Here is a 25,755-nt window from a genome sequence, read left to right on the forward strand (position 1 = left end):
GGGAAAGAAAAACAAACAAAACCTAAAGTTAGCAGAATGAAAGAAATCATAAAGATCAGAGCAGAAATAAATGAAATAGAAACAAAGAAAACAATAGCAAAGATCAATAAAAATAAAAGCTGCTTCCTTGAGAAGATAAACAAAACTGATAAACCATTAGCCAGACTAATCAAGAAAAAGAGGGAGAGGACTCAAATCAATAAAATTAGAAATGAAAAAGGAGAAGTTACAACAGACACTGCAGAAATACAAATCATCCTAAGAGACTACTACAAGCACCTCTACGCCAATAAAATGGACAACCTGGAAGAAATGGACAAATTCTTAGAAAGGTATAACCTTCCAAGACTGAACCAGAAAGAAATAGAAAACATGAACAGAGCAATCAAAAGTAATGAAATTGAAACTGTGATTAAAAATGTTCCAACAAACAAAAGTCCAGGACCAGATGGCTTCACAGGTGAATTCTATCAAACATTTAGAGAAGAGCTAACACCCATCCTTCTCAAACTCTTCCAAAAAATTGCAGAGGAAGGAACACTCCCAAACTCATTCTATGAGGCCACCATCACCCTGATACCATAATCAGACAAGGATACTACAAAAGAAGAAAATTACAGACCAATATCACTGATGAATATAGATGTAAAAACCCTCAGCAAAATACTAGCAAACAGAATCCAACAACACATTAAAAGGATTATACACCATGATCAAGTGGGATTTATCCCAGGGATGCAAGGATTCTTCAATATATGCAAATCAATCAATGTGATACACCATATTAACAAACTGAAGAATAAAAACCATATGATCATCTCAATAGATGCAGAAAAAGCTTTTCACAAAATTCAACACCCATTTATGATAAAAACTCTCCAGAAAGTGGGCATAGTGGGAACCTACCTCAATATAATAAAGGCCGTATACGACAAACCCACAGCAAACATCACTCTCAATGGTGAAAAACTGAAAGCATTTCCTCTAAGATCAGGAACAGGACAAGGATGTCCACTCTCACCACTATTTTTCAAGATAGTTTTGGAAATCCTAGCCACGGCAATCAGAGAAGAAAAAGAAATAAAAGGAATACAAATTGGAAAAGGAGAAGTAAAACTGTCACTGTTTGCAGATGACATGATACCATACATAGAGAATCCTAAAAATGCCACCAGAAAACTACTAGAGCTAATCAATGAATTTGGTACAGTTGCAGGATACAAAATTAATGCACAGAAATCTCTTCCATTCCTATACACTAATGATGAAAAATCTGAAAGAGAAATTAAGGTAACACTCCCATTTACCATTGCAACAGAAAGAATAAAATACCTACGAATAAACCTACCTAGGGAGACAAAAGACCTGTATGCAGAAAACTATAAGACACTGATGAAAGAAATTAAAGATGATACCAACAGATGGAGAGATATACCATGTTCTTGGATTGCAAGAATCAATATTGTGAAAATGACTATACTACCCAAATCAATCTACAGATTCAATGCAATCCCTATCAAATTACCAATGGCATTTTTTATGGAACTAGAACAAAAAATCTTAAAATTTATATGGAGACACAAGAGACCCCGAATAGTCAAAGTAGTCTTGAGGGAAAAAAACAGAGCTGGAGCAATCAGACTCCCTGATTTCAGACTATACTACAAAGCTACAGTAATCAAGACAAATGGTACTGGCACTAAAACAGAAACATAGATCAATGGAACAAGATAGAAAGCCCAGAGATAAACCCACGCACCTATGGTCAACTAATCTATGACAAAGGAGGCAAGGATACATAATGGAGAAAAGACAGTCTCTTCAGTAAGTGGTGCTGGGAAAACTGGACAGCTACATGCAAAAGAATGAAATTAGAACACTCCCTAACACCATACACAAAAATAAACTCAAAATGGATTCAAGACCTAAATGTAAGACCGGACACTATAAAACTCTTAGAGGAAAACATAGGAAGAACACTCTTTGACATAAATCACAGCAAGATCTTTCTTGATCCACCTCCTAGAATAATGGAAATAAAAACAAAAATAAACAAATGGGACCTAGTGAAACTTAAAAGCTTTTGCACAGCAAAGGAAACCATAAACAAGACGAAAAGACAACCATCAGAATGGGAGAAAATATTTGCAAACGAATCAACGGACAAAGGATTAATCTCCAAAATATATAAACAGCTCATGCAGCTCAATATTAAAGAAACAAACAACCCAATCCAAAAGTGGGTCGAAGACCTAAATAGACATTTCTCCAAAGAAGACATACAGATGGTCAAGAAGCACATGAAAAGATGCTCAACATCACTAATTATTAGAGAAATGCAAATCAAAACTACAATGAGGTATTACCTCACACCAGTTAGAATGGGCATCATCAGAAAATCTACAAACAACAAATGCTGGAGAGGGTGTGGAGAAAAGGGAACCCTCTTGCACTGTTGGTGGGAATGTAATTTGATACAGCCACTATGGAGAACAGTATGGAGGTTCCTTAAAAAGCTAAAAATAGAATTACCATATGATCCAGCAATCCCACTACTGGGTATATACCCAGAGAAAACCATAATTCAAAAAGACACATGCACCTCAATGTTCACTGCAGCACTATTTACAATAGCCAGATCACGGAAGCAACCTAAATGTCCATTGACAGACGAATGGATAAAGAAGTTGTGGTATATATATACAATGGAATATTACTCCGCCATAAAAAGGAACGAAATTGAGTCATTTGTTGAGACGTGGATGGATCTAGAGACTGTCATACAGAGTGAAGTAAGTCAGAAAGAGAAAAACAAATATCATATATTAACACATGTATGTGGAACCTAGAAAAATGGTACAGATGAACCGGTTTGCAGGGCAGAAGTTGACAGATGTAGAGAACAAATGTATGGACACCAAGGGGGGAAAGCCCGGGGCGGGCTGGGGATGGTGGTGTGCTGAATTGGGAGATTAGGATTGACATGTATACACTGATGTGTATAAAACTGATGACTAATAAGAACCTGCTGTATAAAAAAATAAAGAAAATAAAATTCAAAACTTAAAAAAAAAAACTAATACTAAACTTTCTTTGGGTTATTTGTATGGAAATATGTTAATATAAATGTTTCAGACATTACATGATATTCCTAAAAATCTTATATGTTCTGGTATAATGTTATAAGTCATAATTCTAGTTATTACTTTAAAATGTATATCTCAGAAATAACTAAATTTCCTTGTCAATTGCATTATTATGAACTTTCATCAAATCTTTAACCATGGTCATTTTTAAGTCTTTTGTCATTTACAGACAGTTTTGGGTGTACTCTGATGCTTTTGCAAAAATGTTCCTATAAAAGGGTTTCATCTTCAAGGAATTCATGGAAAAGACTCTGACAAGTACAGGTTTCTGGTAATTGACTATACTGCTGAACTGAATGAATAAGCATTTTCAGAACTCTAATGGAAAACTGATGAATTCATAAAAGTGCTAACAAAAGATCAAGATGAAAAAAAATTAATTACATGGGACTGAGTGAACTGATGAGGATGATTATAATTTTTTTGACTTTGCTTGAATAAAAAAAAAATGGCTCTAGCTTGTAATAAAATCACATTTAAACATAGATCAGTTTATAACAGCATTATTTATAATAGCAAAAAAATTGGAAGTGACAAATATTGAAACTACATTTCAATGTCCAATAAATAATGGTATATCTATTTAGTTGACTTTGAAAATGGTCATTATAAAAACACAATAATATAGAAATAATATAGAATACATTCTATATACAATAATACAGAAAAAGAGGTTAATACAATATTAATAATAAAGATAACTAATACTTATTGAGGGCTTACTATGTGCCAGGCACTGGTTTAGCACCTCATGCGCAGTATTTTATTTAATCCTCACAACCCTGTGAAGTATGTATAATAACTATCCCCATTTTTATTTTTTTATAACATCTTTATTGGAGTGTAATTGCTTTACAATGGTTAGTTTCTGCTTTATAACAAAGTGAATCAGCTATACATATACATATATCCCTATATCTCCTCCCTCTTGCATCTCCCTCCAACCTTCCCTATCCCACCCCTTAGGTGGTCACAAAGCACTGAGCTGATCTCCCTGTGCTATGCAGCTTCTTCCCACTAGCTATCTATTTTACATTTGGTAGTATATATAAGTCCATGCCACTCTCTCACTTCGTCCCAGCTTACCCTTCCCCCTCCCCATGTCCTTAAATCCATTCTCTACGTGTGTCTTTATTCCTGTCCTGCCCCTAGGTTCTTCATAACCATTTTTTTTTTTTTAGATTCCATATATATGTGTTAGCATATGGTATTTGTTTTTCTCTTTCTGACTTACTTCACTCTGTATGACAGACTCTAGGTCCATCCATATCCCCATTTTTAGAGATGAAGAAACTGAGGAACAAAGAGGTTCATTAATATGCACTATCACTTACCGTGTTAGTGAAAAAAGCAGAGTATAAATATACCAAAAGTGTTCCTATGTAGAAAACTAATGTATACATTAAAAAAAATACTCAATAGGAAGGTATAAAAATGAGAAAAGCTACCATGTTATAGTGGCAAAATTTTTTTCTACTTTTTAAAAAATTGTAGAGGTCATTTAAGAACATAATATTATATATTAAGAAAAAATAATTTTATAGTGAAATTCACAAAACATATATACAAATTCTGTATATATATAGATACAAAATTTTTTAATTAAGTACAGTTCCAGCAATTCTAGCAATATATTCTATTCAATGTATTCTATTCCTCACTCTCTTCACACACTGCACACAAAGAAGGGATAACCAAATTAATAATTGGAAAAGTATATCAATTAAGATTAAGTTCAGGGGCTTCCCTGGTGGCACAGTGGTTGGGAATCTGTCTGCCAGTGCAGGGGACACAGGTTTGAGCCCTGGTCCAGGAAGATCCCACATGCCGTGAAGTAACTAAGCCCGTGTGCCACAACTACTGAGCCTGTGCCCTGGAGCCCATGAGCCACAACTACTGAGCCCATGTGCCACAACTACCGAAGCCCGTGCGCCTAGAGCCCACGCTCCGCAACGAGAGGCCACTGCAATGAGAAGCCCGCGCACCGCAACGAAGAATAGCCCCCACTCGCCACAACTAGAGAAAGCCCGCGCACAGTAATCATGACCCAAAGCAGCCAAAAATAAATAAATAAAAATACATAATTTATTTAAAAAAAAAGATTAAGTTCAGTTCTATCTAACGAAAAACTCAAATTCTCAGCTTAAACAAAATAAAAACGTATTTCTTTAACAAACAAAAGAAGTCTGAAGGTAAACAGTCCAAGGCTGATAAGGCAGTCTGATAAAGTTGTCAAAGGATCCAGGATGTTTTCAGCTCACCACTATGCCATCCTTGGAGCATGGCCCTCATGTCCCCATCCTTAAGGTCCAACCTCTGAAGACATCACATGATATGTGTTCTGTGTAGCAGAAGGGAATAAGAATAAGTGGAGAAAGCTCACCTTTTAATGAAGCTTCTGATAAAACATATCACCTTCCACTTACATCTAATGGCCAAAACTAGTCACGTGTCCACACCTAACTGCAAAGAAAACTAGAAAATAAGGTCAACTGAATTTTGTTAATACAAAAGGGGGGCCGTGGGCTTCCCTGGTGGCGCAGTGGTTGAGAATCTGCCTGCCAATGCAGGGGACACGGGTTCGAGCCCTGGTCTGGGAAGATCCCACATGCCGCGGAGCAACTGGGCCCGTGAGCCCCAATTATTGAGCCTGCGCGTCTGAAGCCTGTGCTCCACAACAAGAGAGGCCGCAATAGTGAGGCCCACGCACTGCGATGAGGAGTGGCCCCCACTTGCCACAACTAGAGAAAGCCCTCGCACAGAAACGAAGCCCCAACACAGCCATAAATAAATAAATAAATAAATTTTAAAATGGTCCACATCAAAAAAACTTTAAAAAAAGGGGGGCCGTATCAAGACTCCAACATTTTTTCCCATTTTTTATAGAAATGGAAAAGCCAATCCTCAAATTCATATGGAAATGCAAGGGGCCCAGACTAGTCAAAATAATCTTGAAAAAGAAGAACAAAGTTGGAGGACTCACATGTCCCAATTTCAAAACTTACTACAAAGCTACAGTAATCAAGGCTGTGTGGTACTGGCCTAAGAACAGACATAAAGATCAATGGAATACAACTGAAAGTCCAGAAATAAACCCATATATTTATGGTCAATTGATTTTTGAATAGGATGGTAAGTCCATTCAGTGGAGAAAGAATAACCTCTTCAACGAATTATGCTGGGATAATTGGATTTCCACATGCAAAAAAATGAAGTTAGACCTCTATTTCAAACCATATACAAAAATTAACTCCAAATGGATCAACAACTTAAACATAAGAGCTGAACCATAAAACTCTTAGAAGGTAACATACGGCAAAATCTTTTTTTTTCATTCTTTTTTTTATATTCTTTTGCGTTATGGTTTATCCCAGGAGACTGTATATAGTTCCCTGTGCTATACAGTACAGCCTTGTTGTTTATCCATCCTAAATGTAAATGATACTGGACTTGGCAATGGCTTCTTAGATATGGCACCACAGGCACAGGAAACAAAAGAAAAAATAAACAAACTGGACTTTCTGAAAACAAAAAAAATTTGTCCATCAAAAGACAATTATCAACAGAGTAAAAAGGCAACCCACAGAATGGGAGAAAATGTTTGCAAATCATATATCTGATAAGAGATTAATATCCAGAATACATAAAGAACTCTTACAACTCAACAACAAAAAAACAAACAACCCGATTTAAAAAAATGGACAAACCACTTGAATAGACATTTACCCAAAGAAGATATGCAAATGGCCAATAAGCACATGAAAAGATACTCAAGTCGCTAATCTTTAGGGAAATGCAAATTAAAACTACAGTGAGCTACCATTTCACAGGTAATAGGATAGATACAATGAAAAAACGTAAAATGCCAAGTGTTGACAAAAATACAGAGAAACTGGAACCTTAGTACATTGCTGGTAGGACCGTACAATGGTACAGCTGCTTTGGAAAATGGTTTGGCAGTTCCTCAAGAAAGTTAAACACAGAATTACTGTATGACCCAGAAATTCCACTAATGGGTACACACCCCAAAGAATCAAACAGATACCTGTACACCAAAGTTTGATGCAGTATTATTCATAATAGCCAAAACGTGGAAATGACCCAAATGTTTGCCAAAAGATGGATGGATAAACAATGTGGTATATATATATACAATGGTATATTATTCGGTCTTAAAGATAAATGAAACTCTGCTATAGGCTACAAAAAGGATGAACCTTAAAAACATTATGTTAAGTAAAATAAGCCAGATACAAAAGGGTAAAAATTATATGATTACACTTTCATGAAATATCTAGAATAGGCAAATTCACAGAGAAAGAATAGACTGCAGGTTACCAGGAGCTGAGGGGAGAAGAGAATGGAAAGTTATTGCTTTATGGGTACAGAATTTCTGTTTGGGGTGATGAAAAAGTTTTAAAAATAGACAGTAGTGGTGGATGCAAAACACTGTAAACATACTTAATGTCACTGAATTAAATACTTAAAAATTGTTAAAATGGCAAATTTTGTTGTATATGTTTTGCCACAAAAAAAAAAAAGCACCTTAAATAATAAGAACGGAGACAGGGAAATGGGGGAAACCAGAGGGATTACTGTTTTCCATCCATCTCAGGACAAACAAATACACAAATACACACACACACACACACACACACACACACACTCATGTGTAGTAAGTAAGAATTTCAGGCAGCTGCAATTTTCAAGGGTCCTTCCCTCCCCAGAGTTGTACCATGATTCCAAACTCATATATATTTCCAAGGCACTGGTAACAAGGAGTATTTAGAGCACATCCAACACATATACACAAACACAAAATAACCATAAGTTAAATTATGACCAAATAGCACCAGAAATTCAACCACTATAATTGTGTTCACTCATCTTGTATTATTTTTTTGTAGTAACAACCTAAAGAAAATAGTACTTGTTTAAATAATTTGTCTAAACACGTGAATAAACTAGATAATGGGCATTTGTATAGCCATTTCTGCTCTAGCCTAAAAACTCAAAGGAAAATAGTCAAAACTAAGCCGAGCTAAACACATTGGTTATCTATAAAACTCCATATCCAATACGAAAGAAGAGAATCAAATATGTACAACTCTTTACATTCTGGAGGCTAGTATCTTCTACAAATGGACAACCTTTAAAGTAAAAGAAATATAAATCAAGTGAAACAAATATAGTGAAAGTCCTTCTGTGAAAGGACAGTAGTAAACAACTAAACATTTTCTTGGTATTTCTCCATAAAGCATTCCAAATTTTCAAAACAAGAAATTCAGACTCCAATACAATTTGAGTCACATGCAGAGAATTTTAGAAAAAAAAATTAGTTAAAACAACTTTACCTGAAAATTCTTAGTGTTAATAAACACTAAACAATTGGGGCTTTTTAAAATCTAAATAATTTCTATTTCAAAAACTATATAGTCCTGGGGCTTCCCTGGTGGCACAGTGTTTGAGAATCCACCAGCCAATGCAGGGGACACGGGTTTGAGCCCTGGTCCGGGAAGATCCCACATGCCGCGGAGCAACTAAGCCCATGTGCCACAACTACTGAGCCTGCACTCCGGAGCCCACGTGCCACAACTACTGAGCCCGCACGCCTACAGCCCGTGCTCCACAACAAGAGAAACCACCGCAATGAGAAGCCTGCGCACCGCAACGAAGAGTAGCCCCAGGTCGCCGCAACTAGAGAAAGCCCGCGCACAGCAATGAAGACCCAACACAGCCAAAAATAAATAAATAAATAAAATAAATTTCTTTTAAAAATACTATATAATCTTACAAAAATTATCTTTGTAGATTTCAGAATTGAAATGTAAATTAGATACTGCTGTAAAGGAAATATTACTACTGCTAGGCGGAAAATTCCTTTATCATTTTCAAATACTAGCTATATTACATCATTTCCTTTTACCTCTTTCTTTTTTTTAAATGGGATGGTTAAAGTTGTATTTTTTAGTAGCATACCTAATTGAAAACAAAACATACTAGATTATCATAAATATTTCATTCTAACCCTAAGTAGCTATTTTAAACTATGGAAGTTGCTCTCTAGGAACTCTAGTTATATCTACTTTAAATTCTTTTGATTCTAAGTAAAGGCATTAAATCTAGAAACTAAAAAATGATCATCAATTTAAGATATAAATTTTAATTTATGGCTTTACTATTTTTAATGTTTTCTTTTTCCCTTTTAGATGAAATGCAACACTAACAGAATTTTTTAAGTATACAATCACCAACAAAATAAGTTACCAACAATCTGGAAAATAAAATAAAAATGACCTTGAACAACAGTAGTGCAGTCAGCAAAAAAATCAGGAGAATAATCTCTAATGCAAGGAAACAAAGTATTGCAAAATCGTTTAGTCATTTGGGCTGCTATAATAAAATACCACAGATTGGGTGGCTTATAACAACAGAAATTTATTTCTTACAATTCTAGAAGTCAGAACTTCAACACCAAGGTGCCAGCATGGTTGCTTTCTGTGTCCTCACATGGTGGAATGGCTCACAAGCTCTCTGGGGCCTCTTTTATAAAGGCACTAATAATCCCGTTCATGAAGGTTCCATCCTCATGGCCTAAGCACCTGCCAAAGGCCTCACCTCCTAATGCCATCATCTTTGGGGGGTTCAGATTTTAACATATAAATTTTGGAGGGACACCAACATTCAGACCACTGCAGCAATTCAATAATAATTTGTTTTAGCGTGTGTTTTTCAATATGTATCCTAATGTTCAAATTAAATAATGAAATCATTCCCTGAAAACCTGACCAGGGGTAGTTAGAAAGCTGACCAGTTTTCCACTTAGTCCTACTGCTCAGCAACTCCCTGAAACAAGCTTCTCTTAACTCAGCCCTAAAACAGAAATGAAAAGGACAGCTCAATTATTTAGGCTTCAAAAAATTTTCTGTGAGATATTAAAATTACAAGAAGAATCTCATTTAATATGAGGCATTTCCTTGCATTTACAAGGTCCAACATGGATTTCAGAAGACTCAAGAGCGGCTGAGTACTGTTAAACAGAGCTACCCTGCAGCTGTGTATCTGACAAGTGTTCTGATGTCTGCTCTCACAGTACCTGGTCGCTTACTAGTTTATAGAAGTGCTAATTTCATCCATCATTCATAACATTTGTGTAATTTAGTTTGTCTTTATTGCTCTGTTAAGAGTTCTTTGTTGTGTGTTCAATTCCATAAACATTGAGTATTATGTGTGTGCCTTATGTAACTTTAGAAGGATCTGTTTATCATTAATGTAATTACATAGAATTTACCCTACATAGCTTTTTCAAGAACAAACTACCTTTTCCTATGATAAAGACTATTTATAAATTGCCATCTATAAGAACAGAGCAATCACTAAAGAAGAAAAAAAGACTGATCTGCTCAAAGATAAATTTTAACTGATAAATTTTAAATCTTCTATTTACCGTATCCAGTTTTCAGCTCCTCATTTAAAGACTTGGAAAAAAGTTTGAAAATGGATCAATGAGGAAGGATTAAAGGAATAGGGACTTCATAATTCTTCAAAAACTAATACTATTTTTTAAGTTTTAATGTTTATTATTCACAAACACAGATTCAATTGCCAATTAAGGTTCAAGAAAAACACCAGGCCCCAGTTAAGTACCATCACCCTCACCAAAAACCTTTTCCTTCCTATACCATCCTCCCAATATAGTTATAGCATAATTTTAGTTAACTCAATATTCACTGGTTCCACTACTGTAACCATGTAAATTATTATTTTCCTTTCCTACACAAATTTTTATTTTTCATAATCACTGCTTTCTCATTTGCTTCACTTTCCAAGCAAACCCAGACTCTCCCCAAATTTCTAAATCTCCTCTCAAGATGTTCATTCGCATCAGATTTAAAGAAGTCTCTCGGAGAGATTTCTGCGCTGCCTCTTATCTGGGCTGATTGACCTCTATGTTTGGTGCAAAGCAATCATTCTGTATTCTCTCTTCACCATCATCTTAGGAAATCCTTTCTTCTCTCCCCTGTACTGGATCTCCTACTAGGAGATATCTTATATTATCTCATCTTAATTTACTCTCTTGTTTAGTTGGGGCTAGAGCATCCAACTCATCACAGTTTGCCTATGGCTCTCCTGGTTTCAGCACAAGTCTATATACTAAGAAATTCCCTAGTCCCAGGTAAACCTGGATGGTGGGTTACCCTATTGGGAGTCCAGAGGTTGCAGAAGGTAAAAATTTTTTGAAGACTTGCAGGTCTTAAACTGTCCTTATCCCACCTTCACACTTGACTGAGAATTTGGATGGTTATAGAATTCCAATTCGGAAATCATTTTCCTTCAAAATACTAACATTGTCTTCTAGCTTCCAGTGTTGCTGCTGAGAAGTCCAAAGCCTTTCTGATTCCTGATCCTTTGTATTTTCTCTTTGGAAACTTTTTGAGTCTGTTCTTTGTCCCCAGAGATCTGCAAATTCCACAATGAATTGGTTGTAAATCTTGGTATGAATCTATTTCCACCCCTTGTGCTGGTATTTGGTGGGGACTCTTTATCTAGAAACGCGTGTCCTTCAATTACAGAACATTTTCTTGAATGATTTCATTGGGTTCCTCCCCTCTGTTCTCCCTATTGGAATTCCTATTATTCAGATTATTAATCAGACCTCTTAAATTGGTCCTCCAATGTTCTTCTTTTTAATCTCCTCTCTTCTATCCCTTTGTGGTTTCTGCTGTATTTTCTGAGAAATTCTTTGTTTTACCTTCCAGTTCGTGTACTGAGGTTTTAATTTTAGCTATCACATTTTTTATTTTTTTCATTCTTACATTTTCATTTTTTTCACTGTTCCTTTTTATGACATCCTGACTTACTTCATGGTTCTTGTCTTATCTGTGAGAATATTAATGATGGTTTTTTGTTTCTGAAGTCATGCTTTCTCTGCAGAGTCTGTTTCATGTAAGGTGCTTTTTTTCCTCTGTTTTTTGTTTGTTTGAAGCTGTATCTTATTTATTACAGGCTTTCTTCAGATATCTGACAATCCCTGGTTTTATATTTGGAATGAGAAAATGGAAAGATGCTCTGAAGCTCTGAACCTTTGGGTGAAGCCCACTGATAATGAACTGCACTGAAGTGTGATTACCTGAGCCCTTTACTGAGGAATCTCTGATGTATCTGTATCTTTCTTCTTGGGCTGGTCAGATTCTCCAGAGAAGACTTTTCTAATCTCCTATCTTCGTGATAAAGGCCTAGTTGCCAACACTCTGTGAGCCAAGCAAAAGTATATAAACATTTATTTACTCTCCTGTTTTCAATATGAAATGCCCATCCTAAACTATGCCTAACATCACTCAACACAAGAGAACCTCTGTCCTACCGAAAATAGACATTCAGTCTTTGTTTGGGGAGAGAAGACAGGAGCCAGCTAGCATGTAGGAGGGGAAGGGCTCTAGAGTTCCTACTGCTTATACAACAATTCAATCAGTCCTCCACATTTTAGCTCCACCTGTACCTCAACTTTCACAGATTCCTGACAATACCAATTTCTAAGACTTTTGAGCATTCTGCCAAGTAAAGGGGATAGGTCCTAGCTTACACTATTACTGACTTAAGACTTGACTTTCTCAGATCTGCTAAGTCAGCAGTTATCACCCATCTACCTGCTTTTTCAGCTTCCAAAATTTCACAGTATCCTCCCGTGTTTTTCTCATCCTTGAAGATTTAAGACTTCTTAAAAATTCCTTTACCATAGTTTTAGTGGGGCTGCAGAAGAGAATGAAACTCATTTGTGTGTTCAATTCATCATCACCAGACTATGCTGGACATTGTTGCAAATAAGGTTAAACACAGACTTAATGTAAGAAAATTTTACCTTTAAAAATTGGAGACTATTTGCATTTTATCTTATTCCTTTAAACAGTAGCACCCTCTTCTCCTTACCTTCACCCCATAAAATACTTATTTATAGATTATCAACTGCTAAGGGAGAGGACTATGAATCACTACTTATAAGAAACCCCTTCTGAAATAAAGCAGGATACATCAATGAAGAAAGAAATCCATGGAACAGTTAAAGAATAATCAAGTAAAATATCTGATTAGTAGAAGAGTCAACACTTCATTATAGCTGGAGGAAAAAGGTGAGTGTGGTACAAAAGGGCAGCACAAGAGAATTTGGGGGATAATGGAACTGCTTTGTATCTTGACTATGGTACTGGTCTACATTTGTCAAAACTCATAGGATATATACCAAAATGAATGAACTTTACTATATATAAATTTTTGTAATGAAGTACAGTTCATTTACAATGCTGTGTTAGTTTCTGCTGTACTATATATATATAATTTTTGAATAACTTTAAAAAATCCTTTAAGATGAGAATGGGAAATAAATATAAACAAAATTATATATTTATATATATACATATATGCATATATACATACACATATACCATATATATGCCATTAGGAGGAATAGATCAAAGTAGGAATGGGGGAACAGAAGGCATCGTGGATCAGAGTAGGGTGTTGAAGGCTGAGCTGAATGAAAAGGATATCCACATTAAAGAGCTGCATGGCACCACTTCTGGGATATTCTTGCCAAAGATGTATTATCATGAGGAAACAAACCCAAATTTAGGGTTTACTTCAAATGCTGCAAAATAATTCATGCTGCAAAATAACCAGCTGGCAATCTTCAAAAGTGTCAGTCATGAAAACTGAGGAAAATCTGAAGCCCTAGTCCAGACTGACTGACACTAGAAGGCATGACATCCAAATGCAACATGTGATTCTAAACTGAATCCTTTTGCTATAGAGGTATTATCAGGACAACTAACAAAATTTGAATGAGGTCTAAGGATTAGATGATACTAATGTATCAGTGTTAATTTCTTAATTTTAATAGTTGCATTGTGGTTATGCAAAAGAATGTTACAAAATACACACAAACATATTTGAGGATTAGGGTATCAAGTCGGCAATTTACTCTCCAATGGTTCAGAGGGGAAAATATTGTACTACACTTGCAATTTTTCTGTACATTTCAGATTGTTTCAAATTTTTTTAAATTATTTTTTTAAATAATAAAAAGATTAGAAAAATAGACAAGGACCATATCCATATGCCATGCTAAGGAGTTTCAATGTCATCCTGAAAGCTATCAGTAGTCACTGTAGGATAATAAGCAAGATGTTGACATGATCCAAGTTGTAACTGTTTTTTAAAAGTTCTACTAAACAAAGGCCCTTGAATATGTAGGATTCCCAATATTTTCAGGTTAGGTGCACATGTAATACTGAGATTATAAGTTACTTAGCATTTAAAGGAGAAACAAAAAGCATGATTCATAAGGTCAATAAGACCCAGGAATGTAATCCATTTAGATACATTTAACATAGACAAGTCAACTGAGCAGATGCACACAGAGGTTGAACAGTACCAGGATAACTCAAGAGCTGCTGTAATTAATTGGGGTTACCACAGGAACACAGGTAAAAGAAACAAGTATGATCACACTTAATCACAATTTACAGCAATGTAACACAGCAAGGAACGCCTGGAAAAAACTGTCAACTTAGCACGCATCAGTCAGAAATGGGGTGACACGTTACAAAGGCATGCAGGAAAAAGGCAGAAATGGAAATCACACTAGACTTGGAAAAATTATTATGGTTTTAACCATAAACTCTAGGAAAATCTTTATAAGTACAGAAGATGGAGAAGCTTTACGATATCATATCAATATGTCGGCTGCACCACATACCTGAGCTTTTGGTCTGTTTTTAAATGTTCCTTAGTTTTGATTTTTGGTCGGGGCAAGGCCATAATTAGCTAGCAATACAATCACAAACTGGGGCTCTAGCCACTGCCGGTTTTTCCTAATCTTTTCAAACAAATATTTTTTTTAATCTCAGGACAGAACACTTCTAAGTAAGTGCGTGACTACTTTTAGTAATATCTGAGTCAACTTGGGGCGTTAGCCACTTCCAGTAAACCAGGTATTTAAGGATGGGATTCTGGTTGCAGCAGGACAACATTGCTTTGACAAAAAAAACCTCTCATAAAATGAATTAGCATTGTTCTATTTCACAGCCATGACAGTCTGTCTCCCAAATTCTATACCAGCGCAACGGTTAGAGAGATAACTGGATTAAAAAATGATCAACTGCTACTGAAAACAAAAAAGTCACTAGGTTAGCAGGAGCATCTTTGCAAACCACGAACTACACACATAAATATAAACTCAAAGGAATGTATCAAGTTTTATTGTTCTTTGTCTATAAACACATACTTACCCAATGCAGAACTCCACATTAACCTAGTACATACTGCCAAACTGCCTTCTAGGTGATGCAAACAGAAGTGCTAAAAAAACATTAAACACGAAAAGGATAAAGGCAAGTCATTCAAACCTCTGCCTTTGGAGTTGGATGTGAACTGTGATAATATTCAAAATACAGTGTGATAGAAGAATTCAGTAACCACTTTCTGAAATATAATTTAAAAGCTCTGACACTGCCTATGGATTCTTAGCGTATGCCAGCACTTCCCAAACTCTGCCAGCTATCCTCATAAAAAGGGTTCCAAAGTCAAATGACTTAGGCAAATTCTAGGTAAAACAAAGTTAAAGAGGTTTATGTACCACAGAACTTTTAAAAAGTGTTACTATGATAATGTGCTTTGTAATATACAAAGAGGAATGCAATAACTACTATTTCCCAATCTTACATATACACTGAACTCTTAATTTTCAAAATCTTCATTTATATCTATTGAAACATAGTTTAGGAAACACTAGGGTATACTGCGGAGTTTCTTCATATTTACTGTCACTCTACAACATGCATTTATGGGTGCTACATAATCTTTAGTCCACGAAAATTCCTAACTGAATGACATATGAATAATTTTTCATGATTATTTTAATCTTCTGAGTTGAGGTCTAGAATTCCACCACTGATTTGCAGGTTGGAGCTACATAAGTATAAAAATAAATCATAACTAGCCATTTCACAATATTTACTGTTGGTGATGAAAAGAATAGGCATGGGCTTAATATTTACTGAAAAACAGTTCAGAACTACACAACATTGTAAAGCAACTATACTCCAATAAAAATTAATTAAAAAAAAGTTCAGTTAATAACAACAAAATGTTCCAATGCAAAATATCCTGAAAGAAGGAATAAGATGCTGTTTGCATAGTCACACAGGGAAAGACATCTCCAATGCCAATATAATTCAATAAAATATTATCAGTAAGCTATGAGTATGTTTGTTAACAGTGAAATAAAGTTATTTACATCCCTGTATTAGTACAACTATACACTTCAATTAAACTTTACCAAAAAATAGCACTTTATCTTCCTTTATCATAAGGCCAGTAAGAAACTTCAAAAACAGAATGAGAAGCCTCTTGCCTTCTGAGATGGCCCACACTCTGTCTACGGAGTGTGTATCTCCCTGAATAAACCTTCTTATCATTTTTGGGAAACAAACAAACGAAAAAAAACCAGAATGAGAAAAAAGCCAACAAAATGCAACTATAAATCACCAGAAAAAGAAAATCCTAAACCAACTTTCAACCTTTTGGAAAAATAAGCTATTACTATTATGCCAATTTCACTGATGTTAAAACAGACTTAGGTTAAGTAACTTGCTTAAATCACGCAGCCAATGATCAAGGGAGTCAGTCTGAACCCAAAGCCCCTACTCTTTTCCAGTATTATAGGTTTAGAACAGAAATATTTCAGGTTGAGGTATTCCACTTGTAGATCTTCACCATGGAAACTCTAAGTAAATTTAATTAAGCTTTATCACTATGAATAGAGCAAACTGACTAGAACATGTTTTCTTTTTTTCATAGATTAAGCCTACAGTGATGTGTAAGCAATCTGAAATAAAACCAAAATTTAATAAATGATTGCACGACTGAACTAATTCACAGGTATTTTTAAAAGATTGTTTTCATCCACATAAGTAGTATTTTCAAGCATAATTAGATTGGGGGTGAGAGGAATAGTGTTGATGGGGAAGAATTAAAGAGAACAATAAATGTATGTCAGAAGAGAGAGAAAAAAGACTAATTAATTTATGCTATAAGCTATTTATCTTTAAAATCGAGTCAAATTATCCTCTAGTATGATTATCTGCCACCTTAATACTCAGAGTAGAAGTTTATGGTAATCACAGAGTTCTAATTGCTCACATAGTATTGAAACAGCACCAATTATATATGGTTTCCTCTTTAATAAAAGTATTGTATATTCTGGTTTCTTTATGCTCTACATAAATAGGTGCTGGCACTTGAAACCCATAGTTTCACAAATACAAATAATAGTAAAGTTCCCACACTAATCCAAAAATCTGAAACCAACAGCTTAGCAAAAAACATTGTAACCTTAGAAAAAACAATACTTAACACTACAATGAATTGTAAAATTGCATGTCCATGATCTTTTCCTCTGAAATATCACAAAGTAATGAATAACATTATTTCACAAACAATAGTTTTGCAACATGTTACAATTATAGTAACTAAAGCTGCAAAAGATAAGGTGAGAATTTCTGAATTTGTTGTGAATGCCTATACTTGAAAAGCAAGTTTAATTAGAGCAAGAAAAGGTCATAAACAGAGACTTGTCAGTAATTTCAAGGACTTTAGAGGCTAATAGCACTGGTTCATTATTATATCTAATTTCATTCTACTTTATAGGGTGCTTTTCCTGGACGCAAATGTTCACCAGCCTCACACATGTGCTACTCCACCATGATTAAGTTTATCTGTGACTATCACACAGAAGACAATTGAAAGTCCACAACCACTAAGTAAAACCTAACTTACTCAGATTTGGATTTTCTCTCCAAACCACACAGTGTTCCAAACTTTCCCTCAAAATTATCTCTTTCTAACCCTGAAGACACAAGGGACACCATGACCTCCTACTGAAAGAGCATTTCCCAAAGGGTGTTCCATGGAACACTGGTTGCCATCCGTCTTCCTCAAAACATTATAAATTCTAGGATAACCCACAATATTTTTAATGTTTAATTCTGTGTAAAAGTTTCCCAAATTTATTCACCCACACAACCCCCCCCCAAAGCACCTATTAATATCCCATGTATTTCCAGAACACATTTTGAAACTAGGGAGGGGGCTAAAGAAACCCTAACCCCAAAATGAACCATCGTTCCTATGAGGAAGAATTAAGGGGCAAATAGTGAGATTGGAAAGTGGAGAGCCAGGTCTCTGAGCCTCCTGTTAACCAATGAAAGCCGAAGTGCTACTCTCCTATAGCAGCAGATAAAGAAGCACTAGAATTGGGGGAGAGGTGTTAGCCAATAGAGGCTAACAGCTACTAATTGGAAAAAGTGGACACTGTAGAGAGGAAGTACAGAGCAACTAGCTGGGAAGAGCAAACCTGTTACTCTGATCAGCATCAAAGGGGAAAAAAGGAAATCCCCTGGATCTGGAAAGGAGTTTTATAGGGAGTGACAACAAAAGACAGTCATTCATGTCTGGGATGACCTATACTTATAGTGTGGGTCATTTCAAAAAAAAAGAAAAAATCTTTATGGAAAGAACTTCTTGACTCAAGATACAGCAAAGCTGTTGAGCAATTCTTCACCTTAGCTACTGAAAACTTGAAGTCACCCCCACTGGAAGTTTCATGAGTAACAAGGGATGAGAAAATCTATGGAACTAGCAGATCCTTCTCACCTGCATCTACTCTAACATTCATCTGGAGTAATGGGAAGGCATAAACAAAAAACTACAACCAATGTCTATAGGTCATATCCCTCATGTTTGACAAGTTACACAACTTTTACAGTTAATGGAAGTCAACATCCAGGAGCCCAAAGTCAGAAAAGGAAAAATGTCAAAAAAAAAAAAAAAAAAGGAAATGAACCATCAAAAACAAAATCGAGTGAATTCCCCTGTCCATTAAGTTCTTCTAAATTAAAAATACTCAATTATTCACAAATCAGACTAAAGTAGCAACCCAGGAAAACAGTATATTCATGCTCATTTTCTCACTTCTCCTCTCTCCCATTCTCCCTCCCTCCTTCCAAGTATCCTGTCCCTACCTAAACTCCTTTTCTTTAAATTCTTCAGTCTGTCCCTAATTTAATCATGTGTGCTTTTTGAAAAAGGGAACTAGGTCTATAATTTTTTCACTGTTAAACAGTGAACATGTTTTAGCGTCATCTACACTAGAATTCAAACTCTTCTGCTTCCAATCTTCGGTAAGAAATGTAAGAAAACACAAGAGTTCTGTATAACAATATTTATTCTTTCAACACATGATGTACTTGATATTTTCTATTCTAGTATATTTAATTTTTTAAATGCTGGTTGGACTTAGTAAATTGATTCTAAAACCTAACAAAACCAATAGGATGAAAAACAATGAGCAATATATACAATATACTGGCAATAAGTGTACATGAATAGAAAAGGGTTTGGAAGAATTTTTTTTGACTACCATAGAAGAGTAGTAGAATAAAATATTAATTTGTAACAAGTTCAGTTCTTTTACCCTAAAATAGCCTGGGCTTACTATCTAATATTAACCAAGTCCCAGGAATTATGGAACATTTCATAAAATTTCCAACACATTATGCTACGTGTTTTTACAGTGCTATGTTAAGGTATGCCTTACATTTCCATATGAAATAAATAAGTTCCTAAAATTATTAGTGTTATTCCTGACAAACCTGTTCACACTCATGGAGCAGTACATCCTTTAAAAAAGAGAGAAACAGAATGGAAATGGAAAAATAATAGCCATCACTTATTGCATGCTTCTATCATATACCAGCATTGTGTTAGATCAAATAATTGTACTTACTATCACTCTTAGAAGAGACTAGATTATTAGGTGACTAGTATAAAGGAAACAAATGCCCAACCTACATTTCTGGTGACATTTATGATGATCTTAATTGAGGACTTAAATAAAAATAAACGTAATCATGTGTATTAAATGAACTTTTTGGTAATTTGGTATGATTAATAAATTCTACTCAGGAAAAGCTAACAACGAGGAACAACATAAGTGAAGAACAAAGAAAAGATTCAGATTCTTCTAATCAAGCCATAATCATCTCACTTAAATGACCCACATATCAAAAGCATGAATAAGCTTTAAAACTACTCTAATAAACTGAAAAGTTTAAACCACAGTACCTGCTGATGTACTCTAGTAACAAGTTTATTAGTCATTCAGACTATTGTGTGTGTGTGTATACACTGAATAAACTACAAAATTACTGTTGTTTAAGGATAATTTAAATGAAATGTTATAAAGTCCAAGATTCAGAAAGCATCAAAATACAGTTGGCCACATACAGATAGTTCTGCATTTCTTTTTTTGTATTGAGTAATATTATCTTATGCCTATTTTTTAAGTAACTTGGTTAAGAACTCCCTAAAATTCTGATTTTCCATTTCAAAGTAGAAGATAACCAATTCAATGAATAACATATTCATTTAGTCATTACTAGCAGATTAGCTTATAATGTAAAAGTTATTTTTACTTCTACAGCTCTACTGTAACTTAACTCTAGAGTCACACTACTGATATCAAAACTATTATTGTATAAACAAAACATACAAACCATAACCATTTCAACTACTTAAAAAACAAGGCCAAAACATAATCTTTCAAAGCTTGTTGTATATAACAGGAAAATATAATAATATTTAATAATTTAATAAAAATAATAATCTTATTAAATTTAAAAGTGATCTATGGCCTTAAGGCACTCTTTATCCCCTTGCTCTATTGCTCAGTGACTTAATCCCCTCTTCCTCTCTAGAGCTCTACTTGTTTCCTCCCTCAAGCCATTAGCACCAAATGCAAGGAGTGCTATCAAAAAAAAAAAAAAAAAAATCTAACTTTGAATTGTCAGTTTTCTTACTGTCATGACACTGTAATGAGCGAAACATTAACTGTATCAATATAAAAGTGAAATGGGCTATAACTAGGAATAAAGTGAAATTGATGTAAATGAAGCAAGTCAGAATCTTGCTGACTCCATTTTTAAAAGTATCATCAGCATAAAAATAAGGCATATCTAGATGACACTTCCATTCATATAGACAGCCAAACAAATATACATCCTGTACTAGTATTTAACTACTACAGCTCTTCTGTTGCAAATATTGGGTCTTTTAAAACTCAAACTAAAAATTGTATCATTTAAGGCAAATCTAAATTACCAAATTTAACCCCAACAAATAATTCCTTCCAATTTCCATCACAGACCAAAAAAATAATATTTAAAATATTAAATTGAGGTCAATTCACTATCTGGAAACTTCCTTAATCTAACTTGTTTTTTATATAATGTTAGGTAGTGAGACTCCAATAAGACATTTCCCCAAAATGTAGTAATCAATTCGTACGAGAATAGCTGATCTATTTCAATAATTAAATGAGGAGACTGGCATTCTTAAATAACCTAAATTCTCATATAACTTAAAGATAGTAAATACTACTACTCATGATGCACTTCTTGACAGCTTTTTCCATTCCTTCTTTTCTTCCTCCTTACCCAAACTTCTATGGTTGGTAACTCCCACTTTCAAGACCTCACACTCCAACTTAAAAACGCCTAAGACTTAACAGACACTGCCTAGTCCCAAAGCCTACAAAATAACTGCCTAAAAATTCTAGTCTCTCCTTCTTTATTACTGAGAAACACAACAGGAGTTTACTTAAGAGAATGTATATTTTTGTTACATCACACCAGACTTCTAAAAGACAAAATATGAAGGATACTACTAAAACCTAATTTACTTTAAAATTGTGAAAAGTCCCTTGCTTGAAATTATTTAAAATCTGCTAATAAAAATAAAATGTATTTGGCCAAACACTTATTTGACTTTTGGCTTATTTGGCTTAAATTATATATATACAAACAAGGTATTTTTTAATACAGATTTAAGAAGCAAGATCCAAGAAAACATATTTAGTGGAAAATATATATAAATTATTCCAATAATACAGAAAAATATCTCATAACATAAATGTAAATTCTTAATCACCAAAAGGCAATTGAGGATATAGTTTTTAATCATATTTTTAAATTACATTTACAACTGGCACATACGAAGAGTTCTCCCATCATTTTGCAGATGAGAAATAATAGATGTTAAAATGACAATCATAATCATAGACTAGAGAATCGCTATGAAACCATAATTCAAGAACTGAAACTCTAAAAGTATCAAAATCTTTTCTTTAAATCTTAAAAAAAAACTAAAAATTTTCTAAATTTATTAAACATGAGGTGTAAAACTACACATGCTTTATAAAATATTTTACTCTACACATAAAAATAAAGGACATATATTCACAAATCCAGTACCAAAGTCAAAACTGTCTCATTCTTAAGAGAGCAGTCTCTTGAAAGATCATTTAGAATTCTTACATTCCCAGTATGAGTCTAGTAATCTGTTTTTAAAAATTATTCTATTCACATTTCATATATATATATATTTTTTTAACCCTTATGACATGAAGTTGCTAGAAAACTTCTGATACTGAGAAATTGAATAATTAAAGTTATTATGTGTAGGCAATCTTGAATAAGTGATTTACCTGACAAACGAATTTTTAATAAATTTCAAGTGAAAAACACGAAATAATCACCAATTGACTCTTACTTCAGAAAAATAAAGATTTACTTGGAAACAAAGACATTTTAGTATAAAAACTTGCCAACAAACTCAAATATTGGTATTCCAAAGGTACAAAATAACTTCTTTAGCTAATATCCTTCAAAAGTCAATGTACCAATACAGGTACACTGACATGTACTATACACAGTATGATATGTGATGATGTGTACTCTTCCCACAGTGAACTGGTGGATGTTGGAACTTGCTCACATGTAACATCGGAAACAGAACTTAAGCCAAGCCTTCAAGCTTGAAGGTCACATGGAGCATTTGCTCTCATCACTGATCTACTCCACTACCTAGCTCTTCTAAATCACACCTATATTTAGGAGAATGAAGACAAAAATTTAGCCAGTTTAGGTTTGAATTAAATTTAGAGTAAATCTAACTCTCAGGCAGGCAGGAGCTGCTCCCAAACATTCTCTACCAAATACTATCACAAAATTCTTAAACTATTTATGTCATCTTACAAACATGACAATTTTTGGCAAGTCCGTGTTTAGTAATTTCCTTTGCTTGTACTATATAGAGATGTGATAAAACCCACTGATGACCACCTTCAAGTTCCTGTTGACCTAAGATATTTTAATATCTCCTCCCATTTCCAGAGTGATTTCCAAAGCCTGGGAAGGAATGTTTCCACTAATAAATATCTTTCAATTGAATGCCTGTTATACCACCACGCTCTCGGCAAAGCGAGCAATAATCCATTTTTGCCCATCACAGAATTATTCAAAATCTCTTACTGCTGACCAAAAAACATAAGTTCTTCCTCATAAGTTCCACGTTAAATCTAGGCAACACTAGAGGGGTGGGATAGGGAGGGTGGGAGGGAGGGAGACGCAAGAGGGAAGAGATATGGGTATATATGTATATATATAGCTGATTCACTTTGTTATACAGCAGAAATTAACACCATTGTAAAGCAATTATACTCCAATAAAGATGTTTAAAAAAAAAAAATCTAGGCAACAACTGAGTAGCATGCTTTTACTCTTGGGAAAATATTTACTGAAAACTACAAAAAAAACCTTGAATAATTGGTGTCTACTCTTTTATTGTATATATATTTAAATACATTATGTATAATGTATTTAAATACATAATATATGTTGCGTACACACAATATATATTTATATACTCATTACAGAGAGTTTATCATAACTCTCTATAACAATTAAACCATAATGGCTAGCTAAAGAGTTATTTTACATACAAACTTACCCCATTCTAGGTATTCAAGAATGTTCTTCTCTCTTCTCAATGGAGAATTATTGCATTCATCATAAAGGCAGATGAGGATATCCAGTAACGTTTCAACACTGAAGCACTGCCCATTGGTCTGAGCGGGCCCATCCAAAATAAACTGCTCCAACTGCCTCAAACGCACTTCTCCAGACATGTTTGCTTCAACTTCTGCTGGTTTTTCTTTCAATTACTAAACCGATTTTGACTATGATTATTTGAACCTAAATTTTAAAAGGTGTGGTTTTAAAAATAAACCACTTGTTATTCAAACAACTGTCATGCAATGCCGGTGCTGAATTCAACATCCAACACACCAGTAACCTCACTTAACTGAAGCGTCTTCTATTTCACACATATACATATATTTTGAGGGAAAGTTACCATAAAATATATTTAAAACATTTTTAAAAGAATAATACAATTAAATCGTATATTTAAATAAAATAATTAAAAAGTACTGAGAACCAAAGAGTCAACACTTCTTTAAAAAAAAAACAAAAAAACAACTCTTCTCCTTCATTCAAAATTCAACTCGTGCAACATAATCCTGAAACGAATCCAGTTGCATCATTAATGAATTAAGTCCGATCTGCATCAGCAATTCACTTCCCAAGCAGAAGGAAAATCGAAAAGGAAGGAAAAAACCAGAATGTATATAAGGGGGAGGGAAAACCAAAAATTCTGCTGCAAATCCTCCCAACCACCACTTGGATAACGCATCAGCGGCAATTTCTCCGGAGGGAAAGGGAGGGGGCGAGGTCCCTGAAGCAGCCCCTCGACTCGGAGCACGCCAAGCCTTCCCCGGAGGAGGCTTTCCCTTTCTCCTCCCGAGGTCCTTCTTTTTAAGGCTTTGCAGTTAGTCCTATTTCCAACGGATTCCGATGAAAACTCTTCATTTTTCTCCCCTCTTCTCCCAGGGGCCTGACTGGCTGCGGGCGGCACTCGCCCCCGGCTCCGGGAGCGGCGGCTACTCGGCCGCCTGAGCCCGCTCCATGTCGGTGGTCGCTGGGCCGCCGGCCTGGGCCGCGCCGGGCGCAGAGCCCGGTCTCCCCCACACCCGCACCGCGGCCGCCCGCCCGCTCGCCCGCCCGCCCACACTCCCGACGCCCTGGCGAGGGGGTGCTTTTCTGGATTCAAAGGACACGGACGGCAGCAACTGCGGCGGCGACGGCGCGGGTAGCTCCGGCAGCTAGTTCTCCCCCTTCTTCACACCCCTGGGTTAAGGGCATCTTTCCCCCGCAAAGAGGGGAGCGGCCGAGGCGCAGGAGGAGGGGTTGGTGCCGCTGGTGAGGAGACCAGAGGCTGCCGCAGCCCGGCTCGCAGCCACTCCCTTCCTTTCCCTCTACCCCTCCCCCTCCTTCCCCGTCCTCTCGCGCTCGCGCCCTGGGCTCCGCGAGGCTGCTCCAGGCCCCGCCGCACGCAGGCGGAGGCTCACCGACGAGTCAGGATCCAATATGGCGGCCCCCGCCCCCCGACACGCGCGCACCCGCCCTCTCCCTTCCCCGCCCCCGCCCCGCCCCCGCCCGAACCCAGCCGGCGCGTCGAGGTCCGGTTCTGCGGCCCCGCAGAGCCGAAGCCAGGCCTTGGGGGGCGCGCGGGTGGGGGCCGGGGGCGCGGCGGCTGCACCACCCGGAGGGGAGGGTGGGGACGCTTCGGCCGGAGAGGCTGCGGCTGCCGCAACGTG

The 25,755-nt window shown here is 35.9% G+C and overlaps 1 protein-coding gene across 12 annotated transcripts in view; it reads right to left on the reverse strand.

The window, feature by feature from the left end:
- The window catches only part of LOC309604882 (serine/threonine-protein kinase MRCK alpha), a 319,353-nt gene extending 293,899 nt beyond the window's left edge, over positions 1-25,454 (reverse strand). For 5 of the 12 annotated variants that reach the window (XM_082339880.1, XM_082339885.1, XM_082339888.1 and 2 more), the window contains exon 1: positions 24,048-25,451. In XM_082339880.1, the coding sequence (XP_082196006.1) occupies positions 24,048-24,225 (178 nt within the window). In that variant the 5' untranslated portion in view covers positions 24,226-25,451. Of the gene's footprint in view, positions 1-24,047 lie in introns of all 12 variants that reach the window. The other 7 variants (XM_082339882.1, XM_082339884.1, XM_082339879.1 and 4 more) reach the window with 4 other exon arrangements.
- Between the last annotated feature and the right edge of the window lie 301 nt (positions 25,455-25,755).

Source organism: Balaenoptera borealis (genome assembly GCF_965194805.1).
Source record: "Balaenoptera borealis genome assembly, chromosome: 1".
Taxonomy (NCBI): domain Eukaryota; kingdom Metazoa; phylum Chordata; class Mammalia; order Artiodactyla; family Balaenopteridae; genus Balaenoptera; species Balaenoptera borealis.